At 35.7% G+C, this 16,337-nt stretch overlaps 1 protein-coding gene across 8 annotated transcripts in view; it reads left to right on the top strand.

Annotated features, from left to right (window-relative positions):
* Window positions 1-16,337, top strand: part of PTPRD (protein tyrosine phosphatase receptor type D) — a 443,338-nt gene that overhangs the window by 391,078 nt on the left and 35,923 nt on the right. For all 8 annotated transcript variants that reach the window (XM_064502356.1, XM_064502355.1, XM_064502354.1 and 5 more), the window contains 3 exons: window positions 1,774-1,949; window positions 14,557-14,676; window positions 15,185-15,339. In XM_064502356.1, coding sequence (XP_064358426.1) covers window positions 1,774-1,949; window positions 14,557-14,676; window positions 15,185-15,339 — 451 coding nt within the window. The remainder of the gene's footprint in view (window positions 1-1,773; window positions 1,950-14,556; window positions 14,677-15,184; window positions 15,340-16,337) is intronic.

The following is a 16,337-nucleotide window of genomic DNA, read 5'->3' as shown; positions in this document are numbered from 1 at the left end:
TTAACTAGTGTCACAGTTACAGCTGCCTTGTTCATTGCTAATTGATTGCTGGAATGAAACATTAAGCTTACCCAGAAGAAAGGGAAAAACTCTTCAAATTGTTGCCAGGAAAAAAAAAAGTGTTAAGGAGGTACATCTACTGTGCATTCAAATTCTTTCATTATTTTGGAGGATTTTTTCAGATTTATGCCACTGGTTTCCAGATGGACAGTAATGTGCCACACTGATAATTCCTGACTTTGGGATCAACAATGGGACATGAGAGATGAGTAGATTTGGAGGTTTAGTTCCTGACATAAAACTTAAAAAATACCTCTTTAAGCATATTTATTGTGGTTGACACCCAAAGAAATTCAACTTTGTTGTTTTTTCTGAAGTCTTCTTAGACTGAAATAGTCATAGCTTTAGAGAAAGCTACAGACTACCTGAGTATCACCCAGATTCTTCTGAAACAGCTTGTGGAACCTGCACCGTCTCCTGGGGTTATAGACGTGGGCCTAGCAGATTGGCAGTGAAAATGTAAACCATTAATTTCTGCTCAAAAAAAAAGTAATTTGTGTTAATTACTTCAACATACTTTTTGTATCTTTTAATTATGATGCACATTTCTCTATTTTTTTAGCCAAATCTTTTAGGAAACATCTCAGTGTTCGACACTGCAGTAACATGGGAAACACTGCTTCAGCATCCCATCAGCAAACATTTAATATGCTTGATAGACCCATAAAAATAATATAAAAATAATGTAAAAAATCAAAAAAATCAATATAACAAAACATATATTTTCCAGTACATGTATAGCCTCCACTAAAGCTGGACACCGCACCTCTGGGTCCAGTGGAGATGGGACTGAGACCTCTATGTCAGTATTTATTCCTTTCTCTGAGCACAGCCGCCTTGTTAGTTCAAAATAATAACATAATCTTCACTGCAGCCAGTACATCCTCCTCGGAACTGGCAGATGGTGTGTTGTGTCCAGCTCTCAGCACAACGTGTCTGCAGGTCTCGGATTCTGGCTCCTTTTCACACAGGGATTTAATTTTTACTCAGACTTATAAAGGTGCTTATTTCATGCACATGCCTTGTCGTGGATATGGCTGCTTCTTAAACCTGGCTTACATAGTGTGCTTTGTTAAAGTAAAGCTCCTGGTGAAACAAGACTGCAATCCATTTATGGGCAAAGTGCATGTAGCGATAATAATAATGTCTTGCAACTTTAACACTTTTTCCTATATTTAAAAGAAAAGCAATGAGCTAAACAGCAGAGTTAAACGTGGATGAGTCAGGGTGTCTGATGGGAAGGTCAGCCTGTTAGCAATGTTCTCATTTAAGGAAATTTAAAAGACGGTTCTCTTGTTTGTTTGTTTTTAATTTTAATTTGTTAGCAATGCAGCAAGCATAGTTGATGAGATTAGCAAAAGGAAAAGAAACAGGTAACACAGTATCACGGTCTGTTTGTTTCTCCAAGTGTTAAACTGACTGACTGGCTGCTGCTTTGGCAAAAGGAAATGAGCATATTTTGTAGCTGTAGTCAACAAAATATCTCTCGCTAAGTCTTTAAAAAAACCATTCATCTAAATTTGATTCCAGGGCAAGCTTCTGTCTTGCAGAAAGACCACCCTCCTTCTGTTAACAGTGTCCTTTTTCATATTAATTAGTTATTAACTATATGTCGGATCCACTGATTAAATAATCCAGACAGTGCAATGCTCGCTTTTACAACAGGACAGTTCAAAAACGCTGCCCGGTGTGCTCGTTCTTCTGTCTTTGCAGGCATACCTGGCAGTGACTATATCAATGCCAACTACATAGACGGCTACAGAAAGCAGAACGCGTATATAGCCACCCAAGGGGCGCTGCCGGAAACCTTTGGAGACTTCTGGAGAATGATGTGGGAGCAACGGGGCGCAACGGTTGTCATGATGACAAAGCTAGAGGAAAGGTCCAGGGTAAGAAAAGCATGTCAATATATAGCGCAATATAATGTTAATGATACCATACCTGAGTAATCACTCACGTGAGATTTGTACTTGTTTAAAGAATGTTTGTCTGCCTCCAGCATATATGCAAGAACTGATTTTTTTTAAATAAAATTGCCACTAGTTAGAAGGGTCTGTACTATGAATATCACTTACGTAGCAAATGTTAGTTTCACCTGTGAAGTTACCCAGTCACACCACTTATTTTGTAGCTTTTTGTATATACACTGTATGAGCAACTTGAAATCTCTTGATCCACAGTGGATTTTTTTTACTGTTTCAGCTAATTAGAAACATTTGGAGATGACTGAAAACGCTGGTTCCTCCATAGTATCAAGGGTATGAGGTATCATCCTGTTGTAAGGAAGTTAATGTATGTCAGTAGCATTCAGTTTCCCTATTTATGTGTGTGAGAACAGCACAGGCAAAGTCCTGCTGCCAAGGCTCTGGAAACACTGTCCCGGCAGCGTGGGAGATGGTGTGCAGCTGCGAGGGAAGGCAGGCTGCAGGACCATGGGGGACGGCCCTTAGCAGAACAAAAGGCACCTAAGTCACTGAGCAACATGTGGCAGAAAACACCGTAAGTAAGAGTGGATCAAGAAAAGTTCTGAAAGAAAGGGGAGAGAGAGTAGTGAGGAAGAGAGGAGATTTATCATCCAAGAAAGCTTTTAAATCAGTAAAAAGTATCTGATGGAGATAAGTGGGTAATAGTTGATACTTCAGCAACTTTGGATGACTTCCATTTCAAAATTAATTCAATTCAAATGTGTTTGCCTGAATAAGCTGGGAACCACAAAGCCCCATGCTGAGTTGTGTGGGCATAGATATGTTTTCACGTGCTTGGATTCATATAGTCGTAATGATCACACAGTTTGTTGAACGTCATGGCAGTGATTCCTTTCTAGAGGCTTACTGGAAAATGTTTTTATTTATTCTCTTACCATTTCACCACTTCTTAAAAAGAGTTATTTTTTGCTATTCAAGTAATGTATAGCAGTCTAATTGTAGAATCACTGTCTGCATGTAAATTCAACCTACATTAATACCACTGCCTGTACATGCCTGTTAGCAATTAATAATACATTGCAGAGGGTAATTTTATCAAAATGCTTCATTTTATCTTCACACTACAGGCCTTGGTTAGTCTAGGCACTGAAAGCTGTTTTGAATTAAGCAGATGAAATTCTGCCCATTTCTTCACTAATTGCTCTTTATATAATAAAGTTGCTGCTAAATTGCATCAGTGCTAAGCCAAAATCTGATCTTAATAAGCAGTCCGTTGCGGAAGGTGCACTACTTTAAATACTTGAGAGTTTATCTTAATACTGCAGGCCACAAACAGCCTAGAAACAGTCAAGAAAGGTGTTTTGATGTAACTAAATGAAATTCTATGCATTATCTTCACTAATTGCTTAGTGAAGTTTCAAAATAACTCTACTCTTTGCTGACTCTACCCTAAAAAGCACTGATCAGAATAGTAATCACTTCCACAAGTGATTAGCATGCAGTAACAGTGCAGGCCTTGAGTGTAATGCGAAACCAGAAAATCTTGTCAATGGAGTGTCTGTGTACTCAGTGCTTATGTTTGTATATTTCTTTGTGCATAATTTAGCTTGTTCTTTGTTCATAGATGAACTGAGTTTTGTGCATTCAAATCTAGTACATAGCAGACCATGTATCCAGTACATAATCCAGCTCCAATCTAATTTGAATGGAGTCTGAAACTCTGAATACGACATAGAGGTTACCTGTTCTCCTCCTAATGGAGTAGCTCCAGATAATGTAATTAATAGTATTGATGTTAAGCAATAGTGGGAATCCCTCTGTGGGAGAGGAATATGATGACAGGATTTCATTGCTATTTTTTCTTAAGCCATCGTTTTTGTATAGCTTATTCTTATAGTAGGAGACCAAGTGAAATTTCAAACATGAAATACAAAGTCTATTCTAACAGAGATGAAGATCTTCAGTAATTTTGTTTTTCTTGTTCCTTTGATTCCTTTTTGACTGCTTTTGTGTCTTGGCAGCCTAATCGTTATTCCTGCTGCAAGGGAAAATCATTTCTCTCTGGGACTTCATCTAGTTTCCATCTTCATGTTATCATTTCTGTTTAGCTTGATTTTCTTGTTGTTTAGTCCTGCAGCTTGGTATTGGCCTTTTTAACCTGGGCTGCATAGATAAAGGTGAGGATTTTAACTGAATCTGCAAAAGCAGAGTTGGTTCATTAACATGTGTTAGATGTCTGACTAACTTCAGCTTTGGATTACAGCTGGGTACATCAAATAGAGATGTTACAGTTTATTTGTTTCTCATTTGTTTGCCTCTAAGGAATCTTCAGTAAAAGAGAAGCTCTATCACTTATAACCTTTCACACTTTATTGGTGTCGTTTGACATATCATCACCTGAATATCACCTGACCCAAGCCAGACAGTAGAGAGAATGTCAATCGGATCATTCAGCTATCACACATATAATTTATATCAAAAAGGATTATACACATTAGCAGTGCATGAAACAGTGTTGATAACATACTTGTCACATGCATGCAATTAATCTAAATGAAATAAAAGGACAACATAAAAGGTTGGAAATTAGAGATTAAAAAAAGCCATTGTGTGTTACAGTGAAGAAAGCTATAAGTCAATGTGAAGCATTAATGCTGAAGTACGATACCTCTCTTTCCCCTCTCCCATTCTCTTCCCTTCCTCCTCCAGCAGTCCAAATTTTCTGTTATCTTTTTTAGATCCTCTTAATTAATTGAACATTCTGAAAACTTGTCTGCTGTATAAGATGGTGCATTTTTTCCCACTTTCCACCATTTGCCAAACAGAATATAAGTGATCAGATGAAGATAAAGAAACTCATTTTGTAGCAAAGACACTGTCGTCTCAAAGGGGCATCATTTACTCCTTCCTACCCCCCTGTTTCAGAGTAGGGTACTGTTGTGGTTCAATTATCTGAAAGAGAGTTTAATCTTTTCCTTCTTTGTTATGTAATTTCTTGTTTCAAATAGACTTCACTGTATTATGTTTTGGAACCAATATTAAATACATATCTCTGTCTTCATCTTCACTGATAATATTTTCTGCTTAGGGACCTCACCAACACAGTGAATATGATTAGATTCTTTTGTCAGAAAAACACCTATTGCATTAGAGCTAAATGGTAATATAATGACCCTAGCAATTTTTCAATGAGGACCAGATCTTAAACTTCTGTATTGATGAAGAAATATTTTCACATTGATACTCTGAGCATTGGTCCTATTTGCTAGTGGCTAAACGAATAAATATGGATATTTGTGGCATTCCGGTATCCTGATTTGGACAGTCATTTGACTGTCAGGAAATGGATGTCATCATCTATATTGTATGCCAAGAAGGTGTAAAAATTTAAACACGGAATCTTGCTATGTCAAAGTTGAACTTCTTGCAACTGGAACATCCTGAGATGTATGTAACCCCGATCTTTCCTTGGGAAATGAGGAAGTAGATACAATCACAGTAAGAAAGCCATGTATCCTGTCTCAACTTTTTGAAAAGAGCGAGGCATATTAAATTAAATCAGGAAAGCTTTTTTCAGATTCAAGTAGTACAACAAGCAAAAAACATTTTAATATTCACTGTGGAAAGTATAACTGTACCTTGGTACTGCTTAGTAAGAATATCTTTGAAACAAACTACTGGCCACCAAGGTTGGTAAATCTTGCTACAAGAACTTAAAACATAAAGGCAAGTCTGGGAAGAACCTTAAATTCTTCTGCTGCAGAAGCACAAATTGCTAACAATTTTTATGAATCTTCATTAGCTGACGGCAGAGTAGGTTAATAGAAAGGAACAGAACATATACAGTAGTAAGTTCACAGCAAAGAAATCTAAGCATATTGTTTTCTTGACTGTCTGTAATGCACAGAAATCTTTCAGACAAATATAAAGCTGACAACAGAGTTTTATACGGTTGTGATTAGGACAGTTTTTCATTTGTTATACAGGACTTCAGCAGCATATTTCATATCTTTCATCCTAAATATATTTTGACAGGTAGCACTGGAGATATTCCCTGTCAAAATACTGGATGCAAAATAAGTGACAATAAGACATCTTTACTATTATGAAAACAAAAGTCATCAATATGTGCACTTAACAATTCATTACAGGTGACATCACTACACTCCCAACTGCACCTATATTCCACTGTATTTAAACAAAACATCAATGATTAGTAAATAAAAACTGCACTGATATTTCGTATTGGACACTATTCGTATGTAAAAATGGTTTTGGAAAAGTTGTGAAATCTTTATTTAAATACAGGAAAACATAAATAAAAATTATATCTACTTACTGCAGCAGCTAGAAAAATGTGTGTGTCTTTACCTGGTAAGAAGTAAGTTAACAGCTCTCCTAGCAGACATGTTAGCAGGATAAGGTATATGTTGGAGATGGCATTCTTTCCTGCTAATTTTATTATTTTACAAAAGAAAAGATAGATGTGCAGTTTTATTATTATTGTTTATTCCCTAATTTTTAATGTTAAACCAGTAACTTCTGTATCCACAACATACTATATGAACTTTATTTCAACTTTTTAATGCTCTCAGCATGTTAAGACATGAGCCAGGATGAGAATGAATGAGAGTTGGTCAAAAAATAAAAAAAAAAATCTGAACATATGTAGACCATGTGTTATCCAGATTTACAAAAACTAAAATAATAATGTGTAGGTTTGTACTGTTTTTTTCACTGTAACAGAATGCGCTGGCTACAGTCCAAGAATTATTACATCGTTGTGAGAGTTAGAGTTGGTGGTGTCACCAGTTTACCTTGTCACAATTGTAAAACTCACCCATATGGCTGTTTGTCATGGAATAATTCTCAAAGGCTCCAGGACAGGAAAGTGCTCAACTTTCATTAAAATGCAGTCATTCCTAAGTGTCTAGTTCATATAATGCCACTGTTAGAACCTCATCCTAAGTCTATACTGACACAGACTACACTCACCAATAAAGTAGAGTCCCGTTTTCTGGCTGTATTATGGCTATGCCAAGGTACCTCAGCTAAAACTGAGACCGTTATGTTATCTAGGAAAAAAAAAGAAAAAGAAAAGAAAGAAAGAAAAACTGTGCAAATGCCATATTATAAGCAGGGTTAATTTTGTGTGAAAAGAAATGCCAGAACACCACTGCATATGGCTGCAAGTATGTTTTGGCATGCCATGTCTGGCTAGTCCAGACTAAAATCAGCTTTGCTTACATGCGTTTATGTTAAACTGTTGAAAAAACTTCCTAAATATAAGGGTCATGAATGGAGCTAAGTCACAGTTTCTTCCACTGTAAGCTTTCAAGAACTGTTTAGGCTAGTGTCTTGCTAGAAATGACACAGCAATACCTGATTTTGTCACAGATATTTTTGAAGGTTCCATCTAGTTTTGGTTTTTTGTTTATGTACCCATAGATGATGTGGTTTTTTTCTTTGCTGTGAGGATAAACTGACAGTTTTGTAGAAAGTAAGGTTCTCCTGAGGCATGTATGTAGCAAGTGGTTTAATCAAAACTGTATTGTAACTCCATAATTTGTCTTTATTTGCTTTGTTTATTTTTTTTAAGTTTGAGGTAAAAGATACAGCAATACCTCATATAATTATTCTCTTAATTCGGAAAAGATAAACTATGCCACATGTAGAGTATGGTCATTGTCATTTTGAGTTATAAGCTTTCCTTTCAAAATTGTAAATTCTTCATATTTGTTTTCAAAACATAATGATTAATTCTCACTCTTTTTAGTACTGCACTCTGACTACAGTGAGGGTAGTTCTTCAGGAATTTCAGGCTTGAAGGGGTCAGTAAATTAATATAGAATTTTTTAGGAAAAATAGCCCCAAATTTACTTATTTGTAAGATTCCATTGAAAGACTCAAGACCAGGTCTCATCTGTGGTAAGAAATACATCAGAAGAATTTAAGTTCTTCAGAAACATGTCCGTGAAGAAGAATATTGTTTGTGGAATATTCTCTGTTGGGGAATATTCTCCATCAGTTTCAAGACATAGCCAAATGTCGATAAAAGACTGTTTTTCTAATGGCCTCCCAGTCAACATCAGCAGAACTGCATGATATACATTTGTGGTGTTGAAAGAGTTTTATTCATGGTTTAAGCTGTGGTAGAGAACCCACTCCAACTAAAAACACCATTCAAAAATCAAAATCCAAAATGAAACCTTTTAAGGCCCCATAATGTTATTCTGTTCTCTAACAGACTACTTGTCATGCTGTTTCATCCATTCACTTCTGGCTTTCAGGTGAACCCTAATGGGGAATAACGGGATCTTGCTCTGATATTTTACCCTTTTGATTGTTTTATTACACTGATTCATACATGATATTCATGTCCGCTAAAAGAGATAGCTCTCTTGTGTGCATAAAAGACAATCTCCTTTAGAGCTGGAGCACATGAATAGTAAGACAAGTTGTTCAACCTGTCATGCTATAATGTGATATCTCATTCAGTGGAAGAATTACTCGGCTGCACATAGTGATCCACCTTGAATATAAGAAGAGGGAGAGGCAGAGCTAGTCAGCCCATTCACTCTTCCCTTCTCTTCCATTCGTATAAACCTTTCTGGAAAGTCTTGCTGTACTTAACTATTTGACAGACTCATCCTTCAAAATTAATTTATTATAGTGGTTCACCAAAACCCTGCCTTCTCTGCTGTTAGGAAGAGTTCAAAAAGTGCATCTCTCATTGATGCCAGCATTATAGTTTTGAACTATTTTTGGCTTGTATAGATAATGATGATAATGAAAGTTGAGATAGCAAATGCATTTCAAGTATGCCCAAGATTCCCTTTAATATCAGTTTCCTTTTGTTTTAATAACTGTGCCACACTCTGTCTTAAGGATTGGCATGGAAATAGTTTTGGGGTTATCTTTTTAATTATCAATTATCTTTCCATATTAACTGTTAGCCTACTAATCATATCCCAGAAATTTCAAAAAGTAAGGATGTAATGAGCCTTGATTTGCGGACTTACTACAGGACTAAAGTTTGTTTGAAGTTGATTAGCTTAAATTTCATTTATGTTATTTCTAAATCCTATTTTGAACTTCTATTTCAAGATTACTGTAACTAAGACCATAAATAAAATTTTATTGCACTGCAGAAGTGCCTATTTCTTACCCCATTTTTAAACTCAAAATACTTGGTTTAGATGAACTTCAAATGATGATACAACCTGTAGGATTCTAACATATGTTCAGCTTTACTCTCTCACATGCACGTATCTACTATAAATTATCATCAGACACCAGAGCATGCAGATGTTCTCCTTTTATAGTTGAAAGAGGATTCATAGAACCAAAATTTCTAGAAGTGATTAATTGTTTTGGGAATCTGTTCAGGAAGACTTAAAAGGATCACTATTCCTGGGGCTGAGTGATCAGTTCTTTTAGCAATTAGGCCCCTGTTAGATTCAGTGCCCCTCCAAAAGAAGTATATAAAACTATAAATTGTTTCACCCTTACTTTTGAATAGGATTTTATATTTTTAATCTGTCATTTACAATTACACCAAAGTGCATGAGAGATATTTGGCCAAATCTTATTCCAGTATGACCTCAAATATGTGTTTCTTATATGAAATTATTGCATTACAATATCGTGTACTAAAGTCAGCTTCTATGATCTTGAGACTCAAATCAGCCTCATCTTTAGAGGGCAAGTCATTGTTGTGAAAAGGAAGGTGACTTCAAAGTAGCAACTGCTTGGAGGCAGAACATTACCTGAATGGTGTAAGGCACCAAGCTGGTCCTTTTAGGGTTTCAGGCAGAGCTTCCCTCAAAAACAATTAGCAATAGTTATATAGTTTTATATATATATATATATAGAGAGAAAAATATTATAGAACATTTAGTAGTATAATTCGGCATCACTTTAGAAATACTTTCTTTCTGAAACGAGACCTTCTGAAAATCTCTTATAGAATTCTTCTCTGCAAAAGAATGTTAGTGTGAAGAAAATGAAAGCAGGTTTGTTATATAGTGTTGTTATTTTTTATTCTAGATTTAGCATAATTTATATGCTACTCTCACAGCAATGGATGTATCATATGAATCTGCCTATTATTCATTTTCTGTTTCTTTCCTGAACCGCATTCTGTCCTTATAATCTCAGATGGGCTGGAACAGCTGGCTTACATGTTAAGAATAAGCTGAAGGAGTTTTTGAGCCTGAATGATAGAACTTTATACTGGAAAATTATTTCTTTACCCTTGAATGTCAGGAATTTTTTGTATGCATATGTTCATATGGAAATACACTTCTTTCAGCTCTGTCGATGCAAGGCAGCACCCTCTGTAGTGACTGTGACTTGTTGAAGTGTGAATATCCATGAATACTCTTAGGAACTCTTGTAGATATTTAAACTCCTCAAGTCTGAAATGGTCGCAGACTTCTCATTTTTAATGAAGAAGAAAGCATTTACATTTTCTTACAGCTTTACTTTCAGTGAATGCTCATAATTCCATGAAAAGCAAGGATTTGGATGATCTGTGTGGAAGAATTGTAGCAAAAGAAAATGTGTTTATGTTCGAGGGGCAGAGGGAACTCAGGCTAAAAGAATGTGTCTATCATTATTTATGTCTTCTAGTTACAGCTATTACTAAGGTCCTTAGGAGATTTCATAATACATTTACTAGTCCTTTGAGAGCTAATCTCATCTCAGAAGTAGTGGTTTTGGCAATATGCAGCCTATCATCCTGAGATAGTGAAAGCAGAATTAAGTGGTAGGCTTGTCATTACTTGTAATTGAGTTTGTCTTTAAAAAGCACACTTGGAAATCAGTAGTGAGTACTTTCCTGCTGATGTATTTGTTTCATTCATCTTGCCATCTTTAATGACAGGCAAGCAAGCATTAGAGAATTACCGGTGAAAGCAGTTTTCTTTATGCATGTTAGGGGGACAGCAAAGCTTTCATGGGGTAAATGTGAATATAGTCCATAGAGAAAAAGATCAGCACTTGGGAATGAGAACTGGTGGATAAGAGGCTGATGACTGTGTAACCCACCAAAGGTATATTATGAACTAACTTTGTTAGTAAATAAACTGTAATCTGTGTTTCTGGAGAAGGAAGCACTTTATCATCATCATGCCTTAACAGATTAAAATTGTCAATTTTCCAAGTAACATACATGAGTGAGGAATAAATTGCCCTTTCTACAAGCAAGCTAAGCACAGACCAAAAAGCCAGAAGAAAAAGGGGAAAACATTTTCAAAATTGACATGTTGACATTTCGTGTTGAATTTTGCATGACTCGAGAGGTTTGGGGATTCTTTAATCTGAAAAAGAAATCATATGAATCCTCTGAAAAATAAACTTTAGGTGCTGCAAGCTGGGATAGTTCATTTCAAAATTTTTGGATAAAACATTTAGCAAGAACTCTCTCTCAGGAAAACAGTATATCAGCAATTGAGCTATTTTATTTGATTCTCTGCTGGTGAAGTCCAATGGAAAAACCTCGTTCTGATCTCTCACAAAGATAAATTGAACTCTAAATTGTTAGGAGTATTGGGAATGTAAGGTTTATGGTCACAGAGTGCAAGAGTGTAGGAGGCAGGTAAGGGCACGCCTTTGAAGAAGACCTCTTGTTCTGAGAAAAATCAAGAGGCAAGAGGAATAAAAGATGTATTTCCATCAACTTATACTTCATATGCTCTTCCACACGGTCAAATCCACATCAATCCAAGATCATTTTTGCTGTCTAAAAATTTGCTACTTATTTTCATCAGTTTCCAATTTCAAATAATGAATGCACTAGACTAGAAATTGTATTTATTTTGGAACAGCTAATGTCAGCTTCCAGCAGCAAGCCTCTGCATCAACTAGCCCTCACAGAAAATATTTTAGAGTAACTGTAAAATGGTTGGAGCTTCTGTTAAACAAACTAATAAATGAAAAAGAAAGACCTACACCTAAAAGAAAAGAGCATGCACATTAATTTTCTCCCAGTTCCCAAAGGAACAATTTTCTACAGGCTTCTAAATTTGAGTATGTGTTTAACATTAGATTACTATCCTTCCAATATCTGTCTTCTACATCTCCAGTAGTGTTTCAGATGGAAATGTGTTAGAAAATATCTGGGCTTGGAGAATAAACATCTTGCAAAATTATTGCCAGTTGGTTATAGCATTAAAGGATGCCAAAAAGTCCCCTGAGATGATGAGAAAAAAAATAAAAATAAAAAAGTATTTTCAAATATGCTGTTAACCTATTAACTTCTAAATTTTCCTTTTTTTTAATTTTAACATGAATTTCTCTCTTACACTTGGAAGCTGTTTTTATCAAGTATTTTCAGTGAGAAAGCTGGTTGATTTCTAAGGCTTTCTGGAAGCTGTCACTGCTTCTGCAGGTATATGATTTGTAAGTGGGAGCTCACTGCAAGGCAAAGAGGAGATATACATGTTCAGGTGTGCAAAGGCACATCAAGACATTAATTTCTTGTATTCATTTTATTAAAAGTAGCATTAAGTGTTATTTAAAATTTTATTCATCTTTTTTAAAGTTGTTCCGACCCAAACAGGTTTAGTCAGAGGTTTAGACTAAAACTGTGGTTGCTAAGATTACAAACAACAGCTTTTATGTATCAAAATTTTGCATGAAAAAATATATAAGATGTCATCCTACAGGAAATATGACTAAACCACAATTTGTTTGGCAAAAATACAGCTAACGAAGTTATAGAATGTCTATATTGATGATAAAGTGAAAATACATTTAAGACAGCTATATTAAACTAACTCAGTTGAAAATGTACCTTTTTATCTGATTTGTGGAAGGCTACAGTGGTTTCTTTCAGCTTTGGGAATCTATCAGATAAGTCCGTGATATTCATGAATTACTACAAATATTTATTCTTTCAGTATTTCAGAAAATGGCACCAGGAATTACCTAATTCCTGTTAATAAGAGGATATTAATCTCATTTTTGTGGAACAAATCAAATATCAACAAATACCTTGTTACTTTGTTTCTTATTGCTTAAGCTGTTGTTTCCTATAAAACATGTTTCAAGTTTTTTGCATCTACATACCATTTTTCACCTACTCAATGGTCAGAGTTTTTTCTGCCGTATATCCAGATTACTAGTTCTCAGACTGTGATTTGTGACCCATTAGTGATATATATCCTGTGATCCTCAATATAAAACATTTTGCAAGTAAAAGCTCTTTGTAACTTTGAAAGTGTGCCAGGTCTTTTTCGTAAGTAGTGTGCAGAGTGAGAAAGCTGAAGAACACGTGAATTTGAAGGATGCATTTCTTAATTTACCATTTGGGGATAATCATCAGTTTTTCTGTAGGATTAGCATACTTCACTTTTTTTTAATCAGAAATACCATGCAGTATTTTGCTTTCATTGCTTCTTATGGTCTGACCTTTTCTCACTGAACTTGATGCAAGTCTGGCCTGTAATGATTATCGAAGACATGTATTAAACAAATGCAATAGATTCTTACTGGGCGTAGACTACACTTCTTTTCTGTACTGTATACAAGGCTAATGGATAAGAATTTCTGTCCTCAACAGTCATGTGACACTACCTGTCTCAGTTCCACACATCATTCACTGAAAGCAAGAAAGTTTTCAATTACTCAACCTCTATACTACTTTATACCATCCTATATGATTGTTTTAGGGGATCAGCATTCCTTTTTCATAGCAGTTTTCATCTTAAATTGTACTTTTAACTGAAACAAATTATCAGGCCTCAGAAAAGATGATAAGCATATGGTTCTATTATGCGTCATCTTTTACAGAATTATTTCAGCTTGTTAATATTCTAAACAGCAGTATTTTGAAATTGAGATTTCTCTGAAATAAATGTCCTGTGTCTTTTAAAATTTGATGAACTCTTCCTATCAAACCATGTTTTTTAGATGCCTGTAAATGCAATTTCCTTATATGTTTCATAGATTGAACTGAAAAGGAAATTATATTTTCTTACAGTACACTTGATAGTTTCTGGTGCTACTTTATTTATCTGTTTATTAAAATTATTTCTCACCAAATAAATTCAGTGTTTCACTGAGACATATTTCTATACATACTAAGTGTGGTTCCTATTAGCATCAGAACACCTGCTTATATGTTCTGAGACTAATGTGAAATGTTCAAAATAGATGAAATATGACCAATATTCAAAAACTTGTATATCAAGGATTACTGGATTACTGTTGTTATTAAATTCTGGAATGTGAAAGAGGAGTTACTTCAGGCTTCGGTCAGATCTTTACCTGGTATAAATTGATTTTTCTTTAGCTATGGATAGTTATGGGCATTTTCTGACTGCTTGCCCACTGAATTTATAAATATCTATTATAGAATAAGATCTTGTAGGGCTACAGTCAGAAGAGCCATCTGTGTGGACAGTAAAATAAATTTCTTGTATTGGATCCTTGTTTTGGAACTTTGTTGAACATCATAATTCCAGGTACTTTAAAAGCCTGCAGCAATATTCATTCAGGTATGTAATAAATTAATATCTGAATTGTATGTATTAATACATGAAATTATTCCTTTCTTTCACTGCAGGTGAAGTGTGATCAGTACTGGCCAAGCAGAGGCACAGAAACTTACGGGCTAATCCAAGTGACTCTCTTAGATACTGTTGAATTGGCAACATATTGTGTTCGTACATTTGCACTTTACAAGGTACATCATTTTCTTTCTGTTTTCCTTCTTCCTTGCTTCTTTGCTTGCTTTCTTCCTCCATCCTCCCCTTCTTTCCTCTCTCTCTTTCTCTCTCTCTCTTTCTTTTTCTCTCTCCTCTCTTTTTCTTTTCAACGTAAGGCTGTTTTTATGAAATCAGCTCTGTTAGGGATTTACTTAAACCTTGATCCTGCTGGCAGCACTAAAGAATGAAACAGTTCTTCTGCTATCAGAGTGTATTTTTGAAAATGAAAAATTAGCTGAGGCACTGGCACTTGTTGTGACGTATTGCTGTGCAGTATAGCTAAAGTCCTTATGTTATTTGAACCATGAAACCTGAAATTTAGAATATAAGAAATATTTCCCCCCATAGCCAGAGCTGAGTTTCTCTGTGGTTCCAATGTGATTTAAGTATTCTTTTCTGGTTTATGTGCTTCTCTAGGCATTTCATTGACAAGTGTCAATATTACATCAAATCGCAGTTATTTCATGAAGTTTTTTAATTTCATAGAATGGTTCAAGTGAGAAACGGGAAGTGAGGCAATTCCAGTTCACTGCCTGGCCTGACCACGGTGTTCCTGAACATCCTACACCGTTCTTAGCTTTCCTGCGGCGAGTCAAAACCTGTAACCCACCTGATGCTGGACCTATGGTTGTACATTGCAGGTATGCCCAGAATGTCTTTCAAAGCATATGAAACTATCTTCCATCAAGATTATCTTAGTGGATAGAAACATAGTCTTCTTTCGAAGTTTCTGCTATAATGAGATTTCGCTGTGGCTGTGCCATCAAAGAAACTTTATGTCTCTGGCTTTTGAGTAGGTCAAAAAGAAAGAGGCTGCTTTGCAAATTAGGGACCTCACTGTGGCAGTGCAGAGTCGGATGGACTCAATTTTTTTCCTTTGGTCTGTGCAAAAGGAATTCATTTTACATTATCTAAAAGTCTACAAGGAGACGGAATGACACTGGTCTGCAGGGAGCGTATACATTTATCTATGGCATTCAGAAGCCTGCATGAAAAAGGAAGAGGATTCTGTTGTTTTAAGAGCTTGCGCATTGAATAAAGTGTGTTTTGAGTGATAAAATATCTTTGAAATATTTTATATTGTTCATTAAAGTAAAGAGCATGAAATTTAAGAAAGATAAATGGGAACTTTTACTGGCAGTAGGTAGAAACCTCAATCCATATTCAAGGTTAAACCTTAAGCTTGAGACTGTGAAGAGGTGGAATTGCAAAAGAGATACCCAGGGAACAGGCTGAGCTCCATTCCTGAGTAATGAGTGCTTCATGCTGTATCTAGCAAGCCCCTCTGAGCATCACAAAATCAGAATTAATAAACCCTGGAGTGAACAACCGATACTCCTTTTATTATTAAGCGTCTGAGAATGAGGAAAATAATGAGGAAAAGACGAGAATTTTTTGAAAATCATGGACAGGAGCAAACTTTTGAGAAGCAGAACTTTAAAACCATGCTGGTAAGAACAACACCAGCGTGTGTCTGCCTGTTCTGGTAGAATTCAGTGGGATGCCCCCACCATCCCTTCCTTCCAGAACTATGTTGCTTTCTGTGCTGCTCCTTCCAAAGGAAATTGGTAAGACCACTGATTTTTGTGGACTTCATTTTGGGATACTTAATCAGTAAGGCTAAGGGCTTTTCTCTGGT

The sequence above is a fragment of the Dromaius novaehollandiae genome, chromosome Z (genome assembly GCF_036370855.1).
Source record: "Dromaius novaehollandiae isolate bDroNov1 chromosome Z, bDroNov1.hap1, whole genome shotgun sequence".
Lineage (NCBI taxonomy): Eukaryota > Metazoa > Chordata > Aves > Casuariiformes > Dromaiidae > Dromaius > Dromaius novaehollandiae.
This window is presented reverse-complemented; position numbering and strand designations above follow the sequence as displayed.